At 39.2% G+C, this 24,671-nt stretch overlaps 1 protein-coding gene across 1 annotated transcript; it reads left to right on the top strand.

The window, feature by feature from the left end:
* LOC126215359 (dnaJ homolog subfamily A member 1) lies at positions 1 to 24,457 on the top strand. The gene is made up of 8 exons (XM_049942050.1): positions 1 to 194; positions 462 to 615; positions 3,026 to 3,320; positions 10,248 to 10,432; positions 10,913 to 11,067; positions 15,593 to 15,711; positions 16,074 to 16,239; positions 23,046 to 24,457. Exons 2-8 carry the CDS (start codon positions 484 to 486, stop codon positions 23,194 to 23,196), a joined length of 1,203 nt encoding a protein of 400 aa, XP_049798007.1. The 5' UTR covers positions 1 to 194; positions 462 to 483; the 3' UTR covers positions 23,197 to 24,457.
* Positions 24,458 to 24,671: the final 214 nt, after the last annotated feature.

Below are 24,671 nucleotides of genomic sequence, written 5' to 3'. Positions count from 1 at the left end.
TATTGGTGTGCACAGTTCGTGTTTGCCAGAAGGTCAGGAAATTTCGAGAAGTCCGTGCTATAATATCCTCGACGGAGAAGGCCGTGACTTAGTTGGATGTGTGGATCGATAGTGCTGTAAAATTTGTGCTCAAGTGAAGCTATTTCTCAGTAATTAGTTGTTTGCATAGTGTCAGTGCAATAAGCAAGAGCTTGGTGAGTTTTGTGTTGTAACTTCAATCTCGGATTCGTGTTTTGAAACTTCTATTCCTTTCGATCAGCTGGTTCTTTCCTTTATATTTTTTTAATGTGAATTTACTTTACTTGTGTAATTGTGCAAGATTCTAATAGTAGCCAGTTAACCAAAATAGATATCAATTAATATTTCGTTCATGTACAGGCAATCGATCGTGTCAGGTAAAGAGATTTGTATCCGTATAATGTGTTCAACTGTTTTATTGAACATTTTTTTCCCCTTTTAAGGTTTTTTCACCGTCCTGCAAATATGGTGAAAGAGACGACGTATTACGACGTCTTAGGTGTAAAACCAAATTGTTCGCTTGATGAACTAAAGAAAGCATACAGGAAGTTAGCCTTAAAGTACCATCCCGACAAGAACCCAAATGAGGGTGAAAAGGTAAGTCGGTCATTGTCTTGTAGTTAGGTTGAGACGATGATCGCTATTTTCACTCCCTGCGTTGGTATTTTTCACATAAAATTCTAACTAATCATTTTCCAGACGAGCGCTTGACCCTAGCAATGGAGTTTCGTAGTGCTATTACGGACCATCTTTACGCTTATGTGCATAGACCTTGGAAATTCAGTGTTGATTAGTTATCTAAATGTTTTAAGTTACATTTTGATTTCTAAGTAAATCTCCGCTTGCGAGACATTTGTAAAAATGCTAGGCCCAGAAGTTGTGATGATAGGGTTTCTATTTATATTTGTTGATAAAAACCTAGACGTGTATTGCGATGACCACCGTGTCCACTTATTTGTTACGTTAAGTTGTGGACCATTGCTTCAATTAATTTTGAAACAAATATCTAAAACCCCAATAAAAGAAATAAAACATGTTTTACCAGAATAGCAACATCTGGCCATGCTACAGTTGGAAATAGGAAAATTGCGATATGTTTATCAAAGTGTCGAAAATACAAGTGATCTGTGGCACTCACATTTTAACACTTCAACATTATTGGCCAGACAAGGTGGCTTTGCAGCACCAGTATAGCATTTGAACAAGTTGTGTTCAAATATTTGTGATTCAGTAAATGTAAAAGTTGATTTTTCTCCATCATTGTCTAATCAGATGTTCTGAACAGTCTGATTTCATTGCCTTATTAAACTCTACTAATCTTCCTTCATTCCTTTGTCCACAGGAGCAGAATATTGTTATTAACAAAGTGCCATAGGCAGTTACTTTGCAAATTACCATCTCTCCCCCTCCAAGTACCCTTCCCCCGCCAGAAAATGTGGTGGTGATAGGTGATATTTATGTTACAAGGTGCTTTTGTAATAGGCATTTTGGTTTGAAACCTTGTCATTCATTTTAATCTCCTAGATTTTCCTAAATTATTCCGTGTTATGTGTGGTGTGCTGCACAATAGGTTATGGTTTTAAATATTCCTTCTTCCGTGGCCAAAGGTGGTCAGAATTTGTGTTCTGGAACTTAATTGGTTGAATATGTTCTCTGATGGGAGCTGGTTTGAACCCAAGCTTGAATGGCAAAGAGAGAGTGAGAGAGAGGGGGGGGGTGGTGGAGATGACAGTTTGGTTGAGATGTAGTCGTGAAAGCCAAATAAATGTTGTGGTAATGAACTGACAGGAATACAGAAGTGTCAGATTCCAGCTGTCTGCTTTGACCCATGACATCATCAATATGGCAGAAATGGCTATTCTAAGCGTCTCCAATATGGCACCTATGATATCGCTACATACACATGGCAGCAAACATGAAAATACTTCCAGAATGAGATTTTCACTCTGCAGCGGAGTGTGCGCTGATATGAAACTTCCTGGCAGATTAAAACTGTGTGCCTGACCGAGACTCGAACTCGGGACCTTTGCCTTTCGCGGGCAAGTGCTCTACCAACTGAGCTACCGAAGCACGGCTCACGCCCAGTCCTCACAGCTTTACTTCTGCCAGTATCTCGTCTCCTACCTTCCAAACTGCCCGCGAAATGCAAAGGTCCCAAGTTCGAGTCTCGGTCGGGCACATGGTTTTAATCTGCCAGGAAGTTTCATGAAAATACTTATATATTCAATATCATATCCCTCCAAAAATACAAACGGGACAACCACAGGAAATTAGGGCTTTTAGGGAGGGGACAAGCTAAATATAACAGTAAAAAACACACCCAAGATGACAGGAAAAAAATTACAAAATCTATGGGAATTGGTCACTTCCCTTGACCCTGAACTGACCAATAGTGCAGCCTAACGTTTCTGCCCATACAATAAATAGCAAATACAAATTAAGAAGCAACAAAGAACTATCAAATTCCTTAACTCTCAACACAATCTAGAAAAGGTGGATCAATTTCTTGGTACATGTGAAAAGAAGAAATATGGAACAAAAAAGTTATAAGGTAAAGAAGTAAAGGGCTCATTCAGAAATTAAGCTCGGGCATAATAGTTTCGTGTGGTCTGCTTTTTGCAATATCCTGCAAAAGGAATGGGAAAAAAGTTCGTAGCTGTTTAGCTGAGAATTCTCTCACAGTCCAGCACTCCAGACTTCTATAAAATCTACACACTTTTCTTTTAATTTATTATTTTGCTGAGGGACTCTGCATGCACATATGCCATGACTATGCAGTGTTAATAAGTGTTCTGTTCATTGTTTGTGGAACTAGTTCTGCTTCAACTCAAGGATTAAGTAATATTTTTAATACCAACATTTTTAATTTCTAATATACTCAAATTTCATAAACTATTCATATTCATAACTTGCATTTGATGACAATATTGAACTGGTGCTGTAAATATACTGAAAGAATGATTTACTTGATGATTAAAAAATTTAAGATAATCTTTTTTTTCCATAGTTCAAACAGATTTCTCAAGCGTACGAGGTCCTATCAAATCCGGAGAAGCGGAGGATTTATGACCAAGGTGGTGAGCAAGCCTTAAAAGAGGGAGGTGGCAATGGCTTCTCAGCACCTATGGATATTTTCGATATGTTCTTTGGTCAAGCATTTGGTGGCCGCGGTCGCGGGCGTGCACGTGAGCGTCGTGGAAAGGATGTTATTCATCAGTTGAGTGTTTCTTTGGAGGAACTGTACAAAGGAGCTGTTCGCAAACTTGCACTGCAGAAAAATGTTATCTGTGACAAGTGTGAAGGTAGGTTTGCTAGAGTGAGCTTTTTAAAAAAATGCCATGAAAGTTGGTAGGTTCTCACTTGTTTATTTTATCTAGAGCGGCAGGAAGTGACAGGTGTTTTAAATAGAGCACCAGTAATTACCAGTTCTATTTTCTATAGCAGTTAAATTCAAAGTATGCAATTCACCAAAAATATTTCATAGTAAAGATACATGTAAACCAGTAAAGGTTTGTCACTAAGTTTTAATAAACTTATTGGGCTCAGTTCATTCACAGTTTTGTACTTGCCCAACCATCACAAACAAAATTTTCCCACAGCATAAAATTGAAATCTTATCAGTACACTGCAGAAGAAATTAAATGTGTCCAGTCATCAATAGATATGTGTTTAGTTCAAAACAGAAAATTTTTGTAGCAGGTTACTGCTGTTATTTTAGTAAGAAATTGACACACACACACACACACACACACACACTAACCTTCAAAAGGTTAGTGGGAAACTACCTTGCTACATCAGTGCATTTAGGAAACATGAAATTGTGTACACACATACTAACCTTCAAAAGATTAGTGGGAAACTACCTTGCTACATCAGTGCATTTAGGAAACATGAAATTGTGTAATTTCTCAAAGGTTCGATGCTTTGTCAAGTTGTGCTATTGATTGAGTGGATAAACACATTTTGAAGCTCATCCACAAAAAGATGAGCTACTGTTGTCACTCTTGCGTACATGCAAGTGCCAGTAGTGCTAGTGTTTGATTTCAGTATAGTCCAAAGACAGGTATTGCTATTTTTCATTGTTTTCTTCAAGAAGTCTCTAGCAACCACAGTTCAGTCAGCAATCAGCCACCTTTAGTGAATTAGCAGTCTAGTTAAAAGTTGTTTTACTCTCTACAGTAAATTCATTTCTTAGGATGGATAGGCTGACTGCTGCGTACGGACGCAGGAGGAGCTGGCCACTATTCGCGAACAGCTGAACGTGTTGATGGCCACGGTCAGCCGTCTTTGGGCTGCTGCCTCAGAGTGTAGCGGCAGTGGGGAGTCTGGTGCATCGCATGGTACACCCCAGGTGTTACATGCTTCACCCACTGTCCCTGCTGTCGAGACATCTTCGCGGGTACCGGGCGTGGTTGGGCCACCCGCTCCCCAAGGGGAGTGGCGGGTTCAGCGGCATTCGCGGCGCGTAAGGCGGAGGGTCAATGTGGAGGCTGGCCGTGTGGCATCGCCCGCTCTGCCTGTGAGTGGACATGTGGCCGCTCATTCAGCAAGGTCCGAGCAGGCACACGGGGGGAATGGGTTTATTAGTTATTGGGAGCTCCAACGTTAGGCGGGTGATGGAGCCCCTTAGGGAAATAGCGGAAAGGTCAGGGAAGAAGGCCAGTGTTCACTCGGTCTGCTTGCCGGGGGGGGTCTCATCCGAGATGTGGAGGAGGCCCTGCCGGCGGCAATAGAGAGCACTGGGTGCACCCGAAATCAAATTTTTGCTCATGTCGGCACCAATGACTCCTGCCGTCTGGGTTCATCCTCAGTTCATACAGGCGGTTGGCGGAATTGGTGAAGGCGGAAAGCCTCACTCGGGGGGGTGGAAGCTGAGCTAACTATTTGTAGTATCGTTCCCAGAACCGATCGCGGTCCTCTGGTTTGGAGCCGAGTAGAAGGCTTATACCAGAGGCTCAGACGATTCTGCGGAGATCTGGGGTGCAAATTTCTCGACCTCTGCTATCGGGTGGAGAAATGTAGGGTCTCCCTGAATAGGTCAGGCGTGCACTACACACCGGAAGCGGCTACAATGGTAGTGGACTACGTGTGGAGTGCACAGGTGGGTTTTTTAGGTTAGAGTATTCTCTCCCTAGGCCCGACAAGACGCCTCCTGAGACACGGCAAGGTAGGAGTAGGTAAAATGCAACAGGGAATAACAATATTAATGTGCTAATAGTAAACTGCAGGAGCGTCTATAGAAAGGTCCCAGAACTGCTCTCATTAATAAACGGTCACAACGCCCATACCGTACTAGGGACAGAAAGTTGGCTGAAACCAGACGTAAGCAGTAATGAAATCCTAAACTCAGATTGGAATGTATACTGCAGAGACAGGCGGGACAGTGAAGGGGAGGCATGTTTATAGCGATAAGAAGTGCAATAGTATCGAAGGAAATTAACGGAGATCCGAAATGTGAAATAATTTGGGTGAAGGTCACGGTTAAAGCAGGCTCAGGCCCCCTGGCTCAGCAGCTGCTGTGGCTGAGCACCTGAAGGATAATTTGGAAAATATTTCGAGTAGATTTCCCCACCATGTTATAGTTCTGGGTGGAGATTTAAATTTGCTGAATATAGACTGGGGGACTCAAACGTTCATAACGGGTGGCAGGGACAAAGAATCCAGTGAAATTTTTTAAGTGCTTTATCTGAAAACTACCTTGAGCAGTTAAACAGAGAACCGACTCGTGGCGATAACATATTAGACCTTCTGGTGACAGACCCGAACTATTTGAAACAGTTAACGCAGAACAGGGAATCAGCGATCATAAAGCGGTTACTGCATCGATGATTTCAGTCGTAAATAGAAATATTAAAAAAGGTGGGAAGATTTTTCTGTTTAGCAAAAGTGACAAAAAGCAGATTACAGAGTACCTGACAGCTCAAGACAAAAGTTTTGTCTCAAGTACAGATAGTGTTGAGGATCAGTGGACAAAGTTCAAAACCATCGTACGATATGCGTTAGATGAGTATGTGCCAAGCAAGATCGTAAGAGATGGAAAAGAGCCACTGTGGTACAACAACAGTTAGAAAACTGCTGCGGAAGCAAGGGGAACTTCACAGCAAACATAAACGTAGCGAACGCCTTGCAGACAAACAAAAATTACCCGAAGCAAAATGTAATGTGAGGAGGGTCGTGCGAGGGGCGTTCAATGAATTCGAAAGTAAAGTTCTGTGTACTGACTTGGCAGAAAATCCTACGAAATTTGGTCTTATGTCAAAGCGGCAGGTGGATCAAAACAAAATGTCCAGACACTCTGAACCAAAATGGTACTGAAACAGAGGATGACAGACTAAAGGCCGAAATACTAAATGTCTTTTTTCCAAAGCTGTTTCACAGAGGAAGACTGCACTGTAGTTCCTTCTCTAGATTCTCGCACAGATGACAAAATGGTAGATACCGAAATAGACGACAGAGGGATAGAAAAACAATTAAAATCGCTCAAAAGCGGAAAGGCCGCTGGACCTGATGGGATACCAGTTAGATTTTACACAGAGTACGAGAAGGAACTTGCCCCCCTTCTTGCAGCGGTGTACTGTAGGTCTCTAGAAGAGCGTAGCGTTCCAAAGGATTGGAAAAGGGCACAGGTCATCCCCGTTTTCAAGAAGGGACGTCAAACAGATGTGCAGAACTATAGATCTATATATCTAACGTCGATCAGTTGTAGAATTTTGGAACACGTATTATGTTAGTGTAATGACTTTTCTGGAGACTAGAAATCTACTCTGTAGGAATCGGCATGGGTTTCGAAAAAGACGGTCGTGTGAAACCCAGCTCGCGCTATTCGTCCACGAGACTCAGAGAGCCATAGACACGGGTTCACAGGTAGATGCCGTATTTCTTGACTTCCGCAAGGCATTCGATACAGATCCCCACAGTCGTTTAATGAACAAAGTAAGAGCATATGGACTATCAGACCAATTGTGTGGTTGGATTGAAGAGTTCCTAGATAACAGAACGCAGCATGTCATTCTCAATGGAGAGAAGTCTTCCGAAGTAAGAGTGATTTCAGGTGTGCCGCAGGGGAGTGTCGTAGGACCGTTGCTATTCACAATATACATAAATGACCTTGTGGATGACATCAGAAGTTCACTGAGGCTTTTTGCAGATGATGCTGTGGTGTATCGAGAGGTTGTAACAATGGAAAATTGTACTGAAATGCAGGAGGATCTGCAGCGAATTGACGCATGGTGCAGGGAATGGCAATTGAATCTCGATGTAGAGAAGTGTAATGTGCTGCGAATACATAGAAAGGAAGATCACTATATCATTTAGCTACAATATAGCAGGTCAGCAACTGGAAGCAGTTAATTCCATAAATTATCTGGGAGTAGGCATTAGGAGTGATTTAAAATGGAATGATCATATAAAGTTGATCGTCGGTAGAGCAGATGCCAGACTGAGATTCATTGGAAGAATCCTAAGGAAATGCAATCCGAAAACAAAGGAAGTAGGTTACAGTACGCTTGTTCGCCCACAGCTTGAATACTGCTCAGCAGTGTGGGATCCGTACCAGATAGGGTTGATAGAAGAGAGAGAGAAGATCCAATGGAGAGCAGCGTGCTTCGTTACAGGATCATTTAGTAATCGAGAGAGCGTTATGGAGATGATTGATAAACTCCAGTGGAAGACTCTGCAGGAGAGACGCTCAGTAGCTTGGTACGGGCTTTTGTTAAAGTTTCGAGAACATACCTGCATCGAGGAGTCAAGCAGTATATTGCTCCCTCCTACGTATATCTCGCGAAGAGACCATGAGGATAAAATCGGAGAGATTAGAGCCCACACAGAAACATAACGACAATCCTTCTTTCCACAAGCAATACGAGACTGGAATAGAAGGGAGAACCGATAGAGGTACTCAAGGTACCCTCCGCCACACACCGTCAGGTGGCTTGCGGAGTATGGATGTAGATGTAGATGTAGATGCCTGTTAATCATAAACACCACAAGTGTAAGGTGGGTATTTACCATTACACCAGCTTTTACAGTATTAACTGTGATCCTCACTTAGCAAACCTTCATGAAAGAGGCATACTATTCAGACCTTGCATTACACATCGCATTCAAACGACAGTGTTGTTTCAGTAACCACAAACACCTACATCCCTTTTCAAATTACTTTCCCTTGCCCAATTCTTTGTGTCCAAAAATTGATATATTTCAGCAGTCAGTGGTTTCCTGCTAAACTTCCATTTCACAAATTTATGAACTGTAAACTCTATTCAGAATCTAGTGCTGCATTAGATTTAAGTCTCGGCCACTTTATGTTGGAATATGTAGAAAGTTATTTATGTATGGATGAATCCCTTTCAACCTGAGCTGTAAAGAAGGGTATTTTAAGTTAGTGTGGTTGTGGCCAGTATGTTCGTTCCTATTCTCAGTTTTCATCCTTTCATGGTGTGTACCTCTGTAGCAGGGAGATTTTCTCTGCTTGGGTGCGGGTGTTGTTTTGTCCTCATCATTTCACCATTGAGACACACACACACACACACACACACACACACACACACACACACACACACACCACCAACATGGTGTTAACTACAAACACTTGCACTGGGTGGCCCCAGCTTGGGTTTTTCTGCAGTGCGTGTGCACCCTGAGCTGCATACTTCTTTGCTGGGGACAAGTTACATCCATATCTCTGTGAATAAAAGAGTTTAGAGTATTTAAAATCAAACATGTGTACCTTATTGCATGCTATTATTTGCAAAAATCTTGTTTAGATATCTTTAGTCATTGGAGATATGACTATTATGACCATGATTTGCAGTTGACAAGGCTGTGAATGGGTTTGTTGCGTGCAAACGTTGCACAAGTATGAAACCCAGTAACTAAAGAACGAAATACTGTTCTGTTTTCAGTTTTAAGGGGGGGGGGGGGTAGGACGTCAATCGGGCCGACTTGGAGCAGGAGAGGCACCACAGGACATTTTATTTTCTACTGTCTATACTTTTACAAATAAATTCATAAAACTTTGTCATCATGACCAGGAAGGATTCAGGATTCACATACATAGCAGTGGAAGTGCTAAAAGATAACAAAATAAATTTTTTTAGATATGAAATTTCATCATTTTTTCACTTACTGTTGGCTGCATTTGTTGCTATAGGTACATTTTTCTTCACAAGAGAGAGAGATGTTCTTTGAATTTTGCACAGCATACAAACCATGCTTACAGGTGTATGAAACTCTAGAATTTTCCAAATCTATTAAAAACTGGTAAAAATTGAGATAATTAACTACAAAATTTGATTTTTTTTTCTAAACATAAAGCTTAAAACGTAACAGCTCATTCATTTTTTCATAAATTAGTTAGATTACAGAGTTTGACACCTGTAAGTATGGTTTCTATGCTGTGCAAAATTCATTGAACAGTCTCTCTTACTTATGAAGAAAAGTGTACCTATAGCAACAAATGCAGCCAATAGCAAGTGAAAAAATGATGAAATTTCACATGTAAAAAAAATTAGTTTGTTTTTGAACTTCCGCTGCTACGAGTGTGAATCCTGAGTCCTTCCTGGTCATGCTGACAAAGTTTTATGAATTTATAGACAGTGGAAATTAAAATGTCTTGTGGTGCCTCTCCTGCTCAAAGTCGGCCCGTTTGACGTCCTACCCCCCTTAATGAAATTTTGATATTGTATCAACATTTCATTAACTGCAACGTATGAAGTAAAAATGACCATACACACAATTTATGAAGTGCCCTGTTAGCTCTGTGAATTCTTTAAAGCTTAGTGCAGTTTCTGCTTAACTTGAGACAACTCAACAAGAATAGTGTATAAGAAAAAGAAATTCAGTTCTTTATAGAGTGAAGATACTAGGCTGTAAGAGGGACAAGATTCTAATTTTTCACCTAATAGTTTCCAAAAACCCCATACATATTTCATATCAGCTGATATGATGTCATTCAGCACAGGTACCAGCATTGGGCAAGCAGTAAAGTTATAACAAAAGCAGCTCTCAGCACAGAATGCAGAGAGCACATCCGTAGTGGTAAAAGGGTTAATAGTACTGCTGTCCCAATCTGGCGAGCGGTTTATGTATATTGACTCTTATCCGATAAATTGTGTGCATTGTGGACATTATTAATGCATTACAACTGGGTGACAAGGCTGAATTGTTTTGATTGCATTCCTTTTTATGGATTTCTCTCTTCAGAAGCTCAATGTGTGTCCTTTCCTCAGGCCGAGGTGGCAAGAAGGGAGCAGTAGAGACGTGCCCAGCGTGTCATGGCAATGGAATGCAGGTGCACATCCAGCAGCTGGGGCCTGGCATGATCCAGCAAATCCAGTCGATGTGTTCAGAGTGCCGCGGGCAGGGGGAGCGGATCAATCCCAAGGACCGGTGTAAGCAGTGCCAGGGCAAGAAGGTACGTGTTAACCTGCACCAGGGGCTGTGTTGTTAAGAGTGGATTTCTGAGTAAGTAGGCTACTAGTGGCAAGTTGAAATAAACCCTTCTGCCAGAACATTTATAATATTTGTAATTTAATGCAAATGCTAAGATATCCATAGCAAAAGTTGTGGTACTCTGTTTGACAACCAGTTTACAGAAAAACTGCAGATATGAGAAGTTTGTCCTTGTCACTGGTATGCTGCATACCAGAATTTAACTATCAGTTAGAACAAGGTTTTGCAGCTTGAGTTGTCCACAGCAGTGAAAGTCCTTCAAATTTATCAAGTATCAGTTCGTGGCTAATAACTGATATTGTTCCAAAACATACACATAATAACTTTCAGCGAGCAGTGACATTGACTGAAATTATTTGGTGATTATCATCTCTTATTTTGAATGTATTGTTAGTTAAGTGCTAGTAGTATTATTATACCTATTTATTTATTTATTTTTTAGACAATCCGTGACAGAAAAATTCTAGAGGTTCATGTAGATAAAGGCATGGTTGATGGTCAGAAAATAGTTTTCGGTGGTGAAGGAGATCAGGAGCCTGGGTTAGAGCCAGGTGACATCATCATAGTTCTGGATGAGAAAGAGCATGAAATGTTCAAGTAAGTGGTACACGTTTTATGGTAGAAATGATCTTTCTTACAGTTTTCATAGCATGTCAAACAATAGTTAATAGGTAGAATATGAAAGTAAATTTTGAGTCGGGAACGGGGGAAAAAATAGTTTTATTGCCAAATTACTTTTTGCTAAATTACTTTTCATGCCAAAATAATTTTGCCAAATACAGTGTTATTTTTTCCTGATTACATTGTTAATATTTGCTATATTTGGTGCTTTTTTCCAATTTGATGTTGGTCTTTTGCCAAATTTTGTGTTTCTTCAAAGTACATAGTTGTTTCCAATTCAGGGTTTTTGCCAAATTTTTGTAATCAGATCAGAGTTTTTGTGAAATGATTGTCGTTTTAAGATTATGCACAAACCTGAGCACTGAGGGGCTAGGACCTCATAATGCAATTTTAACATGCAATAATTGATACAAATATTAAGTGCATTTGTAGATTTATAAAATTATCGGGAAAATACAAATTTGCAATATCTTTTAAGTCATATCTCATTTAGCAAAAACTATTTTTTGCATCAATTTTGCAATATTTTCCTGTCTAGTTGTTGAAAATAGTGAAATATTGTATTGTGAGCATAAATTATTGGTCATTGAATCCACAAAACCTTGAATTTTCAGCACTATGGTTATGAAATTGAGAAACTGAGTTCTGTTTAACAGGGATTTGAAGTTCAGTTTTAGAATTAGCATTACTTTCCTGTTGACAATAGCATGGTTGACAAACAGTGCTGCTACCCTAGCTGTCAGTTGATGTACATAGACCTGTATCACATAGCCTCCGTTGCTCATACCATTTTCGTAGCTTTCAATGTGTCAACTTGTGTACAAAGAGTGTACCATGCAAACGTCAACTTGGGGTACAGTGAGTGTACCATGCAAATATCTTGTCTTACTTTAAAATGACTGGAATATAAAATTGGAATTCTTTGTGATTCTGTAATATTCTTCATTTGCTTTCCAAACATTGTAATACTATCCAGCTGAAAGTCATACTGAATTTCTTAACCCGGGTTCGATTCCCGGCGGGGTCAGGGATTTTCTCTGCCTCGTGATGACTGGGTGTTGTGTGCTGTCCTTAGGTTAGTTAGGTTTAAGTAGTTCTAAGTTCTAGGGGACTGATGACCATAGATGTTAAGTCCCATAGTGCTCAGAGCCATTTTTTTTTTTTTAATTTCTTAATAGTGCAGTCGTAAGCTGGGTGACATAATTTTTGTGATAAGATTCTGTAGTTAGTTGTTAGGTTTTTTACCAGTTGTGAATTTTTGTGGGCATGGAAGGATGAACAAATAGTTGCAAAATCTTTAGTATGCTTGTGGGCAGTACATGAGATTCCTTTATATTCGGAAGTTAATAAGAATCTTCCAGTTAGAAGATAGTTTTGTTAATATAAAGATGTAAAGACAAATAAGACACACACTGGAAAAAAGATACTCTTTCATTCTTAAGGAAAACTGCTGCTATTGGTTTTGCTTCCACAAAATAAATGCAGTTGTTATTTGTTAAGAACTAATTGTTCATTATGCAGTGGAGAGAAGCTTGTCTTTAACCACTAGGAGGCACACAAAAGTGAAAGAATTGATAAGGGAACAAGTCAGAACAAATACTTACTAAAACTATAATGGCCATGGGTGGGACATGTAGCCAGATGGACCAAGGAAGTTGTTAGCTGGATTCAAGGAGAAGGGAAAGAAAAAAGTTTATGTGAATACACATTACAAAACTTGCAGGAACTACATAGGTGTATATTGCTGAAGACTGTAGGGCATGGGAAATTCCGGATGAGGTCTCTGTCCAGCATCTGGCATTTTTTACTGCCACTGGTGATTATTTTGTATTAATAAATTTATTTTAAAATCAAAAATGGAAAATCCAGGATGGAATAATGACAACATTTTGAAAAGATAGCTTACTACTCACCATATAGTAGAGATTTTGAGCTGCAGACAGGCACAACAAAAAGGTTGCTAAACAAGTAAGCCAAAGACCTTCTCCTGAATTACACACATACAAACAAACAAATGCAACCCAAATACGTGTGACCACTATCACTGGCTACTGAGGCCAATTGGCCTTGGCACCGACAGTGGTTGTGTGTGTATGAGTGAAGAGAGGTGTAGGGTGTGTGTGTGTGTGTGTGTGTGTGTGTGTGTGTGTGTGTGTGTGTGTGTGTTTTTCAGGAGGCCTTTTGGCAGAGTGTACTTGTTTACTTGTTTCGCAGTCTTTCTGTTGTACCTGTCTGTGACTGGAGATATTAATTTGTTTCAAATTTCCAGAGCTTGGCTAACACAAAGTAGTAAAAATAACAAAATTCTGCTGAGCGTCACTCATTTTCTTTTAGGTGAACCAAAGGTTTGGGATGTATTTATGGCTTTATCACTTGCTGTATATACATCTATGGTGCAAGGATCATGCAGGTTTCTGCAAACCAGTAGATGGGGACCCTGCAGGTAACCACATTTTCAGGACTCAACGTCAGTCATGAAGCCTCACTTCCTGAGGCTGGTCTTGCATCTTGACACTCCCATCCTCAGTTGGTTTAGTGCGTTCTGCATCACATATGGCAGATGAAGGTCCGTAGCAGGTTTCTCTTTGTTCTCACCAATCCTTTTGGTTAATGAATTTTGCCACAGTTCTGTTCGGCGAGTTCCAGGTGCTTATAAAATTGCCGATGTGCACGTCAACCTCCTGTTCGACCTCAACCTAGGTTTTAATATTTCACATCCAAAGAGGGATATCTGGGATCGATTTGTCCCCCACCCTGTGCTGTTAGTGTGTGCTTCTGTGGTTGTCAGGTGGTGCTACACATAATTTGATAAATTTTGGTGACAGTAGTTGATCATAAGCAGCCAGTCGTCGTGCACCTAGTCTCATTCAATGCTTTGTCCACCTGTTTGGTGTGTGTCGAGTTCCACCAAACTGGTGCTGCATATTCTACTGCAGGTAATCATATTACCAGGGAAGATGTGTGGCTGAATGTGCCATGCGGTGCCAGTAAATTTACAGGTGTTGTTCTGATCAGATATTTTTAGCTTTATTTCTCGCCAATGTTCTCTAAATGTGAGGCTGCAACCCGAACTTACAACTATTTTGTAATGTCTTAGTCGCATGATTATTCGCCCCTCCAGATATTAACTTCCTCTTGGCTTCCTGGTTTCTCAGGTGGTAGGTGCAGACCTGTCTTTTGGGGGTTTAGCTTTAGACCTGTTGAGGTTTTAAAGGGCTGTTATCAGTTTGTGTCCTCAAAGGTTTTGCCTTAAGCTGCAGTTATCTGTGCAATAAATGTTGTCATTCCAAGGTTGGTTGGTTGGTTGCCTGTATAGATGTTATACAGCAAGGGTGTCGATACACTACTCGGGGGAGACCATTCTGAAAGGCTCTCATTTCATTCGTATTATGCAGAATGACAACCATCCTGTTTCGCAGCAAGCACTGGATAAACTGTTAAACAGAAGTATTTTGTGATTGAATATACCATTGTAATAAACTTCCTTGGGTTTGATGGTGTCACACACTGCCCAGAATCTATGAATACCACTTCTGTAACTTGTTCTCTTCCATTTTTATCTCCTGTGTATTCAGTAAGATTAAGGAGTTGACCACAGCATGGCTTTTCTCGGCAGAAACCTTACTGCTAAAATTTACAAGGATTTTTTTTTATCAACATGCTACGAGATGTGATTAAGGATCAACCTTGCCAATACTGACAAAGGACAGAAAGTTTTTTCAGGCTTAAGGCATGATAAAATTCTGGCTTTGTGCCTGAACTTAGGAATGTGTAATTCTGTAATACAGGTGTGCATTAAGTTTTGGATACTTTGCTTTGTTACACACACAAACATTGGAATATACTGTGTTGTTAAAGAGTCAAAACCCACAGTTTTATTAACCTATCAAAGTGGTAAAATAATCACAATTGAGATAGCTGCATCTTTTAGGATATTTTCTTAAGTGCAGGGTTGATAGACAGTGTTTACCTTTCTCTACACGTAATTGGTCAGAGCCGTGCTTTACTCTTAATGTATCCCAAACCTTTTATCAGTATTTTGAGACTGACTTTATGCTGAAAGACCTGATACTTTTTATCGCTTGTGGAAAGAATATTTTGTATTGAGAATTTGTGTAAGAAATAAATAACCTAGGACTACTTTGTTACTTGTATGGTATTGAATTTGGCTCATCAACAAGAGTGAGATTGAAATCACTTTGCATGCATTGTGAATTAGATTTTGCTCAGTTTCCATAAATCCACACATGCTTTTATCCTATGCTAATATTTTCTTTGGCAGTTTACTTTTCTTTCCTGTACGAATATTGAAGCCATTGGGCAGTTAAATAAAATCTTTTCCTTTTTTTCTTTAGGAGCAATTATTAGACTAGTAAAAAAATGTTTGTGTGAGGTTAGAGTACTGCTGTGTTTTAAACATGTTAGAATTTATTCTTAGGAAGAATTTTGAAAGTGATGGTTTTGTACTTGTTTTGACAACATTGCTCTCTTTTTGTTGCAGGCGATCTGGATGTGATCTCATAATGAGAATGAATATTGAGCTAGTGGAATCGTTGTGTGGATTCCAGAGAGTTATAAGGACATTAGATGATAGGGACTTAGTTATTACTTGCATCCCAGGTAAAGATACTGAAATATCGCATAGAGTAATATAATATTGTGATTCTGTCTAATATGTTATATGGAAAAAAGTAAAATGTAAGCTGTATTCATAATGGATTTGCAGCTTGTTATTCATAGCAGTGTGCTTTTAAATCATTTTTCTTCTGCACCTAAAGCTTTTTGTGTGTTCTGGGTGCATTTTACGCATATACATTTGTTACCAGTCTATGTTACTGAATTTTTCTTTCTGTATGTGGAGATTATTCAGAAGAAAAGAATATAGTTGGACAATTATCACACAAAATGAGTAGATAACAAATGTAAATCCTTATTGTAACTGCCAGTGTAAAGTGCAGTTTAACACTACATTAATTTTTCAGGTGAAGTTACCAAGCATGGTGATGTCAAGTGCATTATGAACGAGGGAATGCCTCAGTACAAGAACCCATTTGAGAAGGGACGTCTTATTATTCAGTTCCTTGTGAATTTTCCAGCTACTATTCCGCCGGATGTTATACCACAGTTGGAAAACTGCCTGCCACCACGGTATGTGACTTTGACATTGTTATTCTCACATCCACAGTATAAACATGTGGAAATTATCTTAAAATTATAAGAGTAATTGAAATTTGTGGATGGAACAGTAAGTAAAAAAGGAATGGCAACCACTCATCTGTATTGAACTGATGGGCGGAGCAAACACACACAAAACAGAGAACAGTATTCACAACTGTGAATGTGTGCCCTTTTACTAGGAAAAAGAGCTTGAAAGCTAGTGTGAAAACTGTTTTCTGTTACATGTTTGTATGCTCTTAACAGAAGAGTTTCCTGGAGAATTTCATATTTTTTGTGTGCATATAATTTAAACAATTAACATTTTACAGCTGGTGTTTGAAAAACCTGTTTTGTTGATCATAACTATTCACCAAATAGTCACCAGAATTAGAAAATCATAGTTATCAACCTTCCATCATCCATTCTGATTACAGTTTTTCAAAGATCTATCATCTGAATCCAAAAAAAGATAAAATGTGATTTTTGCAGCAGGAAGGGGTAAGGAATGGTAATGACCCTCCCTTCCAAGTGTGGAATGAGGAGAGGGGTCTACACAAAGCAAACTAGCATTCTACCCCACAACCCAAGAGATGTACCAATTCAGTATCAGTTGCCAGTCAGTTGTTGCAAAATTTCATAAGTAATGCACCATCCATTGCTGTTCTTCTCTCTACAGAAAATACCAGGTGGCTCTGGGTTCTAAAAGCTCCCAATAGTGTTTGATCTTCAGTTTGCAAATTTTTTCTCACCGTCCAGTAACCGGGCAACACCAAGCACTTTTATTAAGCTGGCTTTGAGAAGAATATTTATTGTGTAGTGTGTGGCAGCAGTTTCTCAATTGTCGGGATTATATCTGGTGTGAGGGAATAATCGGTTTCATAAAATGTACAAGGAGAGGACTAGAGGGATAAGCAGTTGTGCCCTCCCAGAGTTACACACTCTCTCTCTCTCTCTCTCTCTCTCTCTCTCTCTCTCTCTCTCTCTCTCTCTCTGTGTGTGTGTGTGTGTGTGTGTGTGTGTGTGTGTGTGTGTGTGTGTGTGTGTGTGTGTAGTTTTACATGCTCTCGACAAATATATTAGTGGCTACAATCTCTTAATGAATTGCTATACTAGACTACTGGGAGAGTATTGAAATAATAAGTTTGATAGTTGAGTTTAAGTTTTTAGTGTATTGAAATACATGTGAAAAACTAGATCTGGAATTTAAATTTCATACAAATTACTCAATTACTACAGATACAATTGAGCTGTTCAGTGGCATTGACATAAAAATTTGGTGTCCTTAAATAGTTGTGGTCATAAGCTTTTCTTGTCCATATTGAGACTTTGCATTTACGTACCAGTGCACACAATGAAATCCCAAATTATTCTAATAAAACTTCTCTCTCATCAATAACGTAAGATGCTTCACACCTCAAAATTCAAATCTTGTCAGTAGAACACTAAATTTTCACACTAAATCTCCGTATAATACCCATTCTTATTTGTATGTGTCCAAAATATCAGCCATTAAGCCACTATTACATGATGCACCTAAGATGTGCACCTAGCAGCAGCACGTCAAGCATGTTTGCAACTGCAGACCAGTTCGTGTTACCATATAACACGATGTACATGAAATAGTCTTTGCACAAATCCACAAATGTGCACTAGTACTGCAAAAATCTAGATAGAAATGTCTGATTTCTGTAAAGTCGTTCACTCAGATTAACAATTTCTGAGAGCTCAGGGTTTCTTTTTATTAATTGCTCACATTTGTTGTTGTTGTTGTTGTTGTTGTTGTTATTATTACCACCATCCTCTTAAGTAACTGTTTGTTGTTGTGGTCCATCACACAGTTATCTTATTAATTTCTGGAATTATTGGATCAGCTGATTGTTTTATATTAGGATACTTGCTAGTACAATAATGTTTACCTAAATTTACATTTATAAAACATTTTTCACATGGAGGATGTGGTTGTTATTGTTTTTTTTTTTTTGCACTGGCAGTGTCTGTATTCCTTAGGATTAGGGCACAATATCAATGTTAAAAAATCCAGATACTGTTCAGTTCAACCCTGGTTGGTAAGAAGAGAGAAAGGCAGTGGTATATATTCCCTGTTACTGAAGGAATTGAAGCCTGAAGATGCACGGGAATTCTGGGACATTGTGAGAATTGGCGTGGCTTAATTCAACAAACTGCTGTCAATTATGGAGTGAGTTTGCTCTAGTGACTAATGTAGGATGAAGTAAGGATTAAACCATTTGTTTGTTCATTTTGTGATCACACTTGGCCAACTATTGCCAGTTTCTCCCTCGTGGCATGCTGAATGAAAGCAAAAGATACAGTCAAATCGAACATGAGCTTCTGCCAGTTAAGGGACTAAATATACAAATTGAAAATTGAACATATATTTACTCAAAAAAAATCCAATGTATTATGATAGCTGCAGGTCATGATTGTACAGACACCTTTTGTCACTACACACCTAAATTACACTTAATACTTTTTTGGTCCATACAAAAAGTTCATTGGCAAAAACTATTACTTCTGTTTAATTATTGCATTTATGAAAATTTAATCACTGAAAAATTCACAAAATCTCAAATACCGAAATGAAAAGTTAGCTGCTGGCCACAGATGCCAACCTGTACAGTAAACCATAAACAATAATAAACAGAAAGCACTCATATTTGCAACTATAGTTATTCATTTTACTGTAGCATTTTGGACGCAGACTACAGTAGGAGACAGAATGATTGGCCACTCACATTTAAAAGTGAAGAAATTGTTAAAAGCTTCGGAACTAATTTCCCCAAGGAAAAAGGGATAGGTTGGGGAAGGCAAGGAAGAAGGGGTAGGTCGCTCAGGCCTTAGGATAAGGACCAACCTGTTGTGAAAATGTAGATGAAGTGGGAGACATGAGAGGAGGTGGTCAAAGATAACAGGCCGGACATTCTCATTGTGGCTTCTGATTGTCCTGCCACTTCTTTTTCCTGAGGACGAGACTTATTGTTGGGAAAGATAGGATTAGTATTTTCAATAGGGCCTGGATTTTAATTTCCTTAAAAAAAAAAAAAAAAAAAACAGTGAAATATTCAAGCATTTGACCGAAAACTTACATAAATATGACCTTAAGAAATACGAGGGCGGTTCAGAAAGTAACCTCCGATTGGTCACAGTGCGGGTTGTGGGGGGAGTAGCGACGCCATCTGTGCGTTCACGCACTCAACAGGTCAGTCGGCATCAAGCCGTGGTCGAGTGAACGTTGTACCTGCGCTAGTTTAGTTTTTGTGGCAGTTTGAAATGTGTGCTGCAATAGAAAACCCCGCCAAATGTGAAGTGCGTGCAGTCATAAGGTTTTTTGCAGCCAAAGGATATTCTGCAGCAGCTATTCATCGTGAGCTTTGTGCCGTGTACGGACCGAGAGTTATGAGTGAAGGAGTTGTCCGTGAATGGGTACGTTTATTTAAAAGTGGACGAGAAAACGTTCATGATTAAGAGAGGAGTGGTAGACCATCATTGGTGACTGACGAACTCGTTCAGACAGTTGATGCAAAAGTTCGTGAAAATCGACGTTTCTCAATGTCGGAGTTGTCTACTGGTTTTCCACAGATTTCTAAGACTCTCTTTTACGAGATAGTGACAGCAAGATTGGGTTACCGTAAGTTCTGTGCACGATGGGTGCCCAAAATTCTTACCGACCACCACAAAACTCAAAGAATGGCCTCTGCATTAGACTTTCTCTCACGTTATGAGAACGAAGGAGAACCATTGTTGAACAGAATCGTGACCGGTGACGAAACCTGGATTAAGTACGTGAACCATGAGACAAAAGAACAATCAAAGATGTGGGCACATTCAAATTCGCCTACCAAACCAAGAAAAGCCTCGCAAGATTTTTCTGCCAGAAAACTGATGGCAACGGTGTTTTGGGATGCCAAAGGGGTGTTGTTGGTTGAATTCATGGAACGTGGTACGACCATTAATCAAGGCGTGTACTGTGAAACAATAAAAAAGTTACAACGGGCTATACAGAACAAACGCCGTGGTATGCTGACTTCCGGTATCGTTTTTTTGCACGATAACGACCGTCCTCACTCTGCTCGCAGAACAACGGCCCTTCTTGAGTCCTTCAAGTGGGACGTTATCAACCATCCACCTTACAGCCCAGACCTGGTGCCAAGTGATTATCACCTCTTCATGCATTTGAAGAAATGGCTCGGGTCACAGCGGTTTGATGACGACGAAGAACTCAGATGCGGTCACAGGCTGGCTCCAGGCACAAGCGGGTGATTTTTATGCGGAAGGAATTTCAAAGCTTGTGAAGAGATACGATAAGTGCCTCAATCGCTATGGAGACTATGTAGAAAAATAGTGCAAAGATGTAGTTGTAAGATGTATATATTAAAATATTTTTATTTAACTTGGTGTATTTTTTTAAATCAACCGGAGGTTACTTTCTGAATGGCCCTCGTAAAATATGACTTAATAGAAGTTTATTTAAAGCATTCTTGTTTGTTTGATTATTTATTCACCATAAAGTAATGCAAAATTCACTTCTCAAAATATTGTAAGTATAGTTCCTTTCTGTAGGGTTTGTGGCTAATTTGCACCTATTTTTTGAATCTCTGAATGTTTTATTTTCTAAACACAAAGTACAGTGAAAAGATAATCTATGGAAACAATAAACCAATGTTTTTATTTCTACGTAGTATTTAAAGCATTTCACATTATTTAATACCGTATGTCAATCTTCAGTATCTGCAAAATTGCACTGGATCACAAGGTGCATTTTCAGGTTTTCCATTGTCAAAGATCTACGGCTGTCGCTGAGGATAGTTTTGTACCTGGGAAAGCTCCTCTCCACTTCACAAGATGTCACTGGAGGTCAGCTTTGTTTCAGTATCTTGAAATTTTGCGGCATTCCCTGAAAGACTGTCACTAATGTTCTACAGTGTAGAATAACAAGGATTCCGTTGGAGAACACTTCACAATTTGGTTTTCACTTTCAGCCACATGACCATGAGCTCGACTGAACTCACCCTGCACATGTTGCCCAATACTCAGGGCCTCACATAGCTGAGTGCCAACAGCTTCCAGTCGTTTGACGGCTTTTGATGTAGTGAAAAATTGGTGTCGATGTATGCCAGGTTTAGAGACAATGTATCTGTAAAAACTTCTTTCACAATTTTGATAGCACTTGGTTCATCACTATCAGGCTCACAGAAGATTGTCTTTATTTGGGTGTAGTTCATGTAAGAACAGGTTTTGGCGGGAGAAGGATTGAAGGTGCATGTTCCTTGATTTTCTGCACCTGTAGCGGAGCCTTCACATAGATTTTCTTGCCACAGGAAATTAACTTGTCCATGTCAGGGTAATTGGATCACACCTCTTCGGCAATTCTGTGCAACGCATGTGGCGTACACCATACTGAGGTAGAGAATCTGAAGCCCTTTGGCTGGTTTAGCAATATATGAAGCACCATCTGTTACAAGCAGCAACATGTTGTCTGTTTTCACACCATCAGGCCACAGTAGCTTCAGAGAGTTGTCAAAATAGCAATCGTCGAATTTACTCTATCAAGAGCTTCACACATTAGTAGGAACATATCTCCAGAGCCATCAACTTTTAGAACACCAGCAACAACATTGGCAATATATCGCCCACTAATATCCGTAGTTTCATCTAACGACAGCCAGATCTTTTGCTCAGCAATGGTAATTCGTATTTTGTTGAGCACATCATTGTAGTATACAGATAAATAATTCTCTCTCAGTGTAGATTCATCGGGAACTGGATGTGTTGTGTACTTCTCCAAGAACCATCTGAATTGTGGATTCTTCAGCTTTTCCAATGGGATGTTACAGGACACGATCATCTCACACAAATCCTTGCAGAATGATTGCACGGTTGACGATTGACCTGTCTGTTCAAATAACAGCGTTTGCCTGCTGTTATTTTCATCACTCCATTTCACACAGCTGCTGTGTTTAGCGGCATTATAGTGTTGTTGCACATTAAAGCGCTTTTCTGCACTAGCTTTAACTTCACACAGTTCACAAAATAATGTTTTCCCATCAGTGCTAAAGAACTCTCAAAATTCTCGAACATATCCTCACAACTTCACGCTGTTGGAGCACTTGGCTTTAGGAACGTTGAACAAGGCAAAAGCTGTATTCAAACTGGTTACTGGGAACACCTGTGCGACTGCAATGATTATTATGGCAGAAGCTGCCTTTGTCGGCTCTGAGAGCGTATTGTCGACTCTGTGCAGCAATGTTTTATGTTTGCGAAATGACTGTTGTGGTACACCGATTTTGTGCTACAGTCCTGAGAAATAAAGCTGTGTACTAATTTATCTGTTTATCTTTCATAAAAGCACATTAAATATTATCTCGTGAGCAACATATTCATTTTCTTATTCACGTGTCCCGTAAGATAAGAGAAAAACCGTATATTCATTTTTGGGAAAAGTTGACGGAAATATGACCTATTATATTAAGTTAGCTGCACTATGACCTATTACTAAAATTTGTTGAAATATGACTATACGCACAATCAAAATACATTTTTCGACACTAAAATGCCTAGATTTGTGTATGAATTGTTCTAAAATTCACCCTATAGTTCAGAAAAGAATGACTTGCCATTAAAATCCATGCCCTAATTATCAACTTCAATGTGTCTTTCAGTAGCTATGGCCAGCTGTTTTTATTATTTTATAATTTTATCAATTGAACATCCCTTAACCTCATTAAGAATCACATCTGACAAGGATAAAAATTATTCTAATAAATGCTCTAATTTTGCAGGCCAGAATCCATGATACCTGATGGAGCAGAAGAGTGCTTGCTGATGGACATGGACCCAGACCAGGAAGCACGGCGGCGTGAGTATAAGAACGCATACGATGAAGATGAGTCGGGCACTGGTCCCAGTCGGGTTCAGTGTGCTACACATTAATGGTGCACATTGTCGGACTTGCTCTTAAATTTATTCTGTGGGAGCCTCAGCTAATGTTATGTGGCTGTCCTTTTCCAATTCTTGTCTTTTACTGGAGCACTTGGCATGTGCAGATGTATCATTCTGACACTGTTCTCAATGTTGCAACCTGTTCTATTCATTGCCCAGGTTCCATCGTCTGTTTAATTTACAGTATAGATTGTGAAAGAACTTTGTATACAATCAGTTCCTGTACATCATTGTTGACTTAATTAAAATTAAGAAACCAGAATTCATAGTTACACTCCTAATTTTTAGTAATTCAGATTGACCATGCACCTGTTGGAAAAATAGAAAAATTTAGTTGTATATGCAGTTCCCATTTTATGGGTGTGTGCAACATAAATTATCAGTATTATAGGTGTAGTGTAAGGATAACAGGAAGAAATCATTGAATGTGATCTCAACCTTGCCACAACTGCTTTATCTGTATGTGCTTCATATTATAACTATGAATATTGCACTATTATTTGTTGCTTTATTTTGTGTAACTATGAGTCTTCTGAGAATTTCAGTTGGATGAAATATTTGTCAGAAAGTGCTAAATCGTGTAGTTGACAATATGATTTTGGTAAATTTATTTTATTCTCATTAGGCTCTGTCACGGAGTACCAGTTTTAAATGACAATTTAGTATAAGACACAAATTTCCCTTCTGCCTAAAATTTGCAGAAATGTGAACATTCATAGATAATGAAATTGCAGTTGCTGTTTATACCAATTATGCTGGAGGTAATTATTAAATTTGCTACTGGCATTGTTGTGAATTACAACAAATACAAAATGTTAGGTGCTCTGGAGTAATCATGGACTGCTGTTAATAAACAATTTTCAAATTGTGAAATGAGCAAGTCTCAGTAATTAAAGCACGTGTGAAGTGTGACATTTATGCCTTGTGGACTCTGAGAATATTCAGTTTTCTAATGTGAATGTTTTCTGATGCCATTTGGTGTCTTATCAAGCTATTCCATGTATGTGTTAAGAGAACTTTTGTTATACAGTGACATAATTTATTTTCCTATGTTTAGTCAGTTATTTCTGCAAATTTGTTGCATTCCACAAAACAATGGTACAGCTGCATTTCTGCAGATTTACTCAGAGATCAGTTGCCTGAGTTTTTGAAAGCTTTATTTGTAATTTTTAACAACTGTTTGTTTCTAAGAGTTTGTAAGTGTACTATTTAATATGTGCTTTCCAATTATTAAATAAATACAATGATTAAACTTCGTATTTCATTCACCCCAAAGCCGTAACTTGCTGCCATAAAGGTTTACAGCTAGTGCTTAATCATGCTACGCTGCACAAAAATCTTAATGTTGAAATCACGAAGCCATCTAATCTGCTGTCACAGTTTGCGGCAGTATGAATATTTACCATCGCAATACTGAGGTGGGGGAGGGGGTATGTTGTGCCCACATTTTGTAAATATTGTAACCT

The sequence above is a fragment of the Schistocerca nitens genome, chromosome 12, assembly GCF_023898315.1.
Source record: "Schistocerca nitens isolate TAMUIC-IGC-003100 chromosome 12, iqSchNite1.1, whole genome shotgun sequence".
In the NCBI taxonomy this organism is placed as follows: Eukaryota; Metazoa; Arthropoda; class Insecta; order Orthoptera; family Acrididae; genus Schistocerca; species Schistocerca nitens.
The sequence above is the reverse complement of the archived record's forward strand: the minus strand, read 5'-3'. Positions and strand labels throughout refer to the sequence as shown.

Bases quoted from the DNA above. Each gene is read 5' to 3' on its own strand.
- LOC126215359 (XM_049942050.1), top strand. From the start codon at position 484: ATGGTGAAAGAGACGACGTATTACGACGTCTTAGGTGTAAAACCAAAT. The intron at 616-3,025 runs GTAAGTCGGTCA...TTTTTTCCATAG, and splicing joins ACCCAAATGAGGGTGAAAAG to TTCAAACAGATTTCTCAAGC. The intron at 16,240-23,045 runs GTATGTGACTTT...CTAATTTTGCAG, and splicing joins GAAAACTGCCTGCCACCACG to GCCAGAATCCATGATACCTG.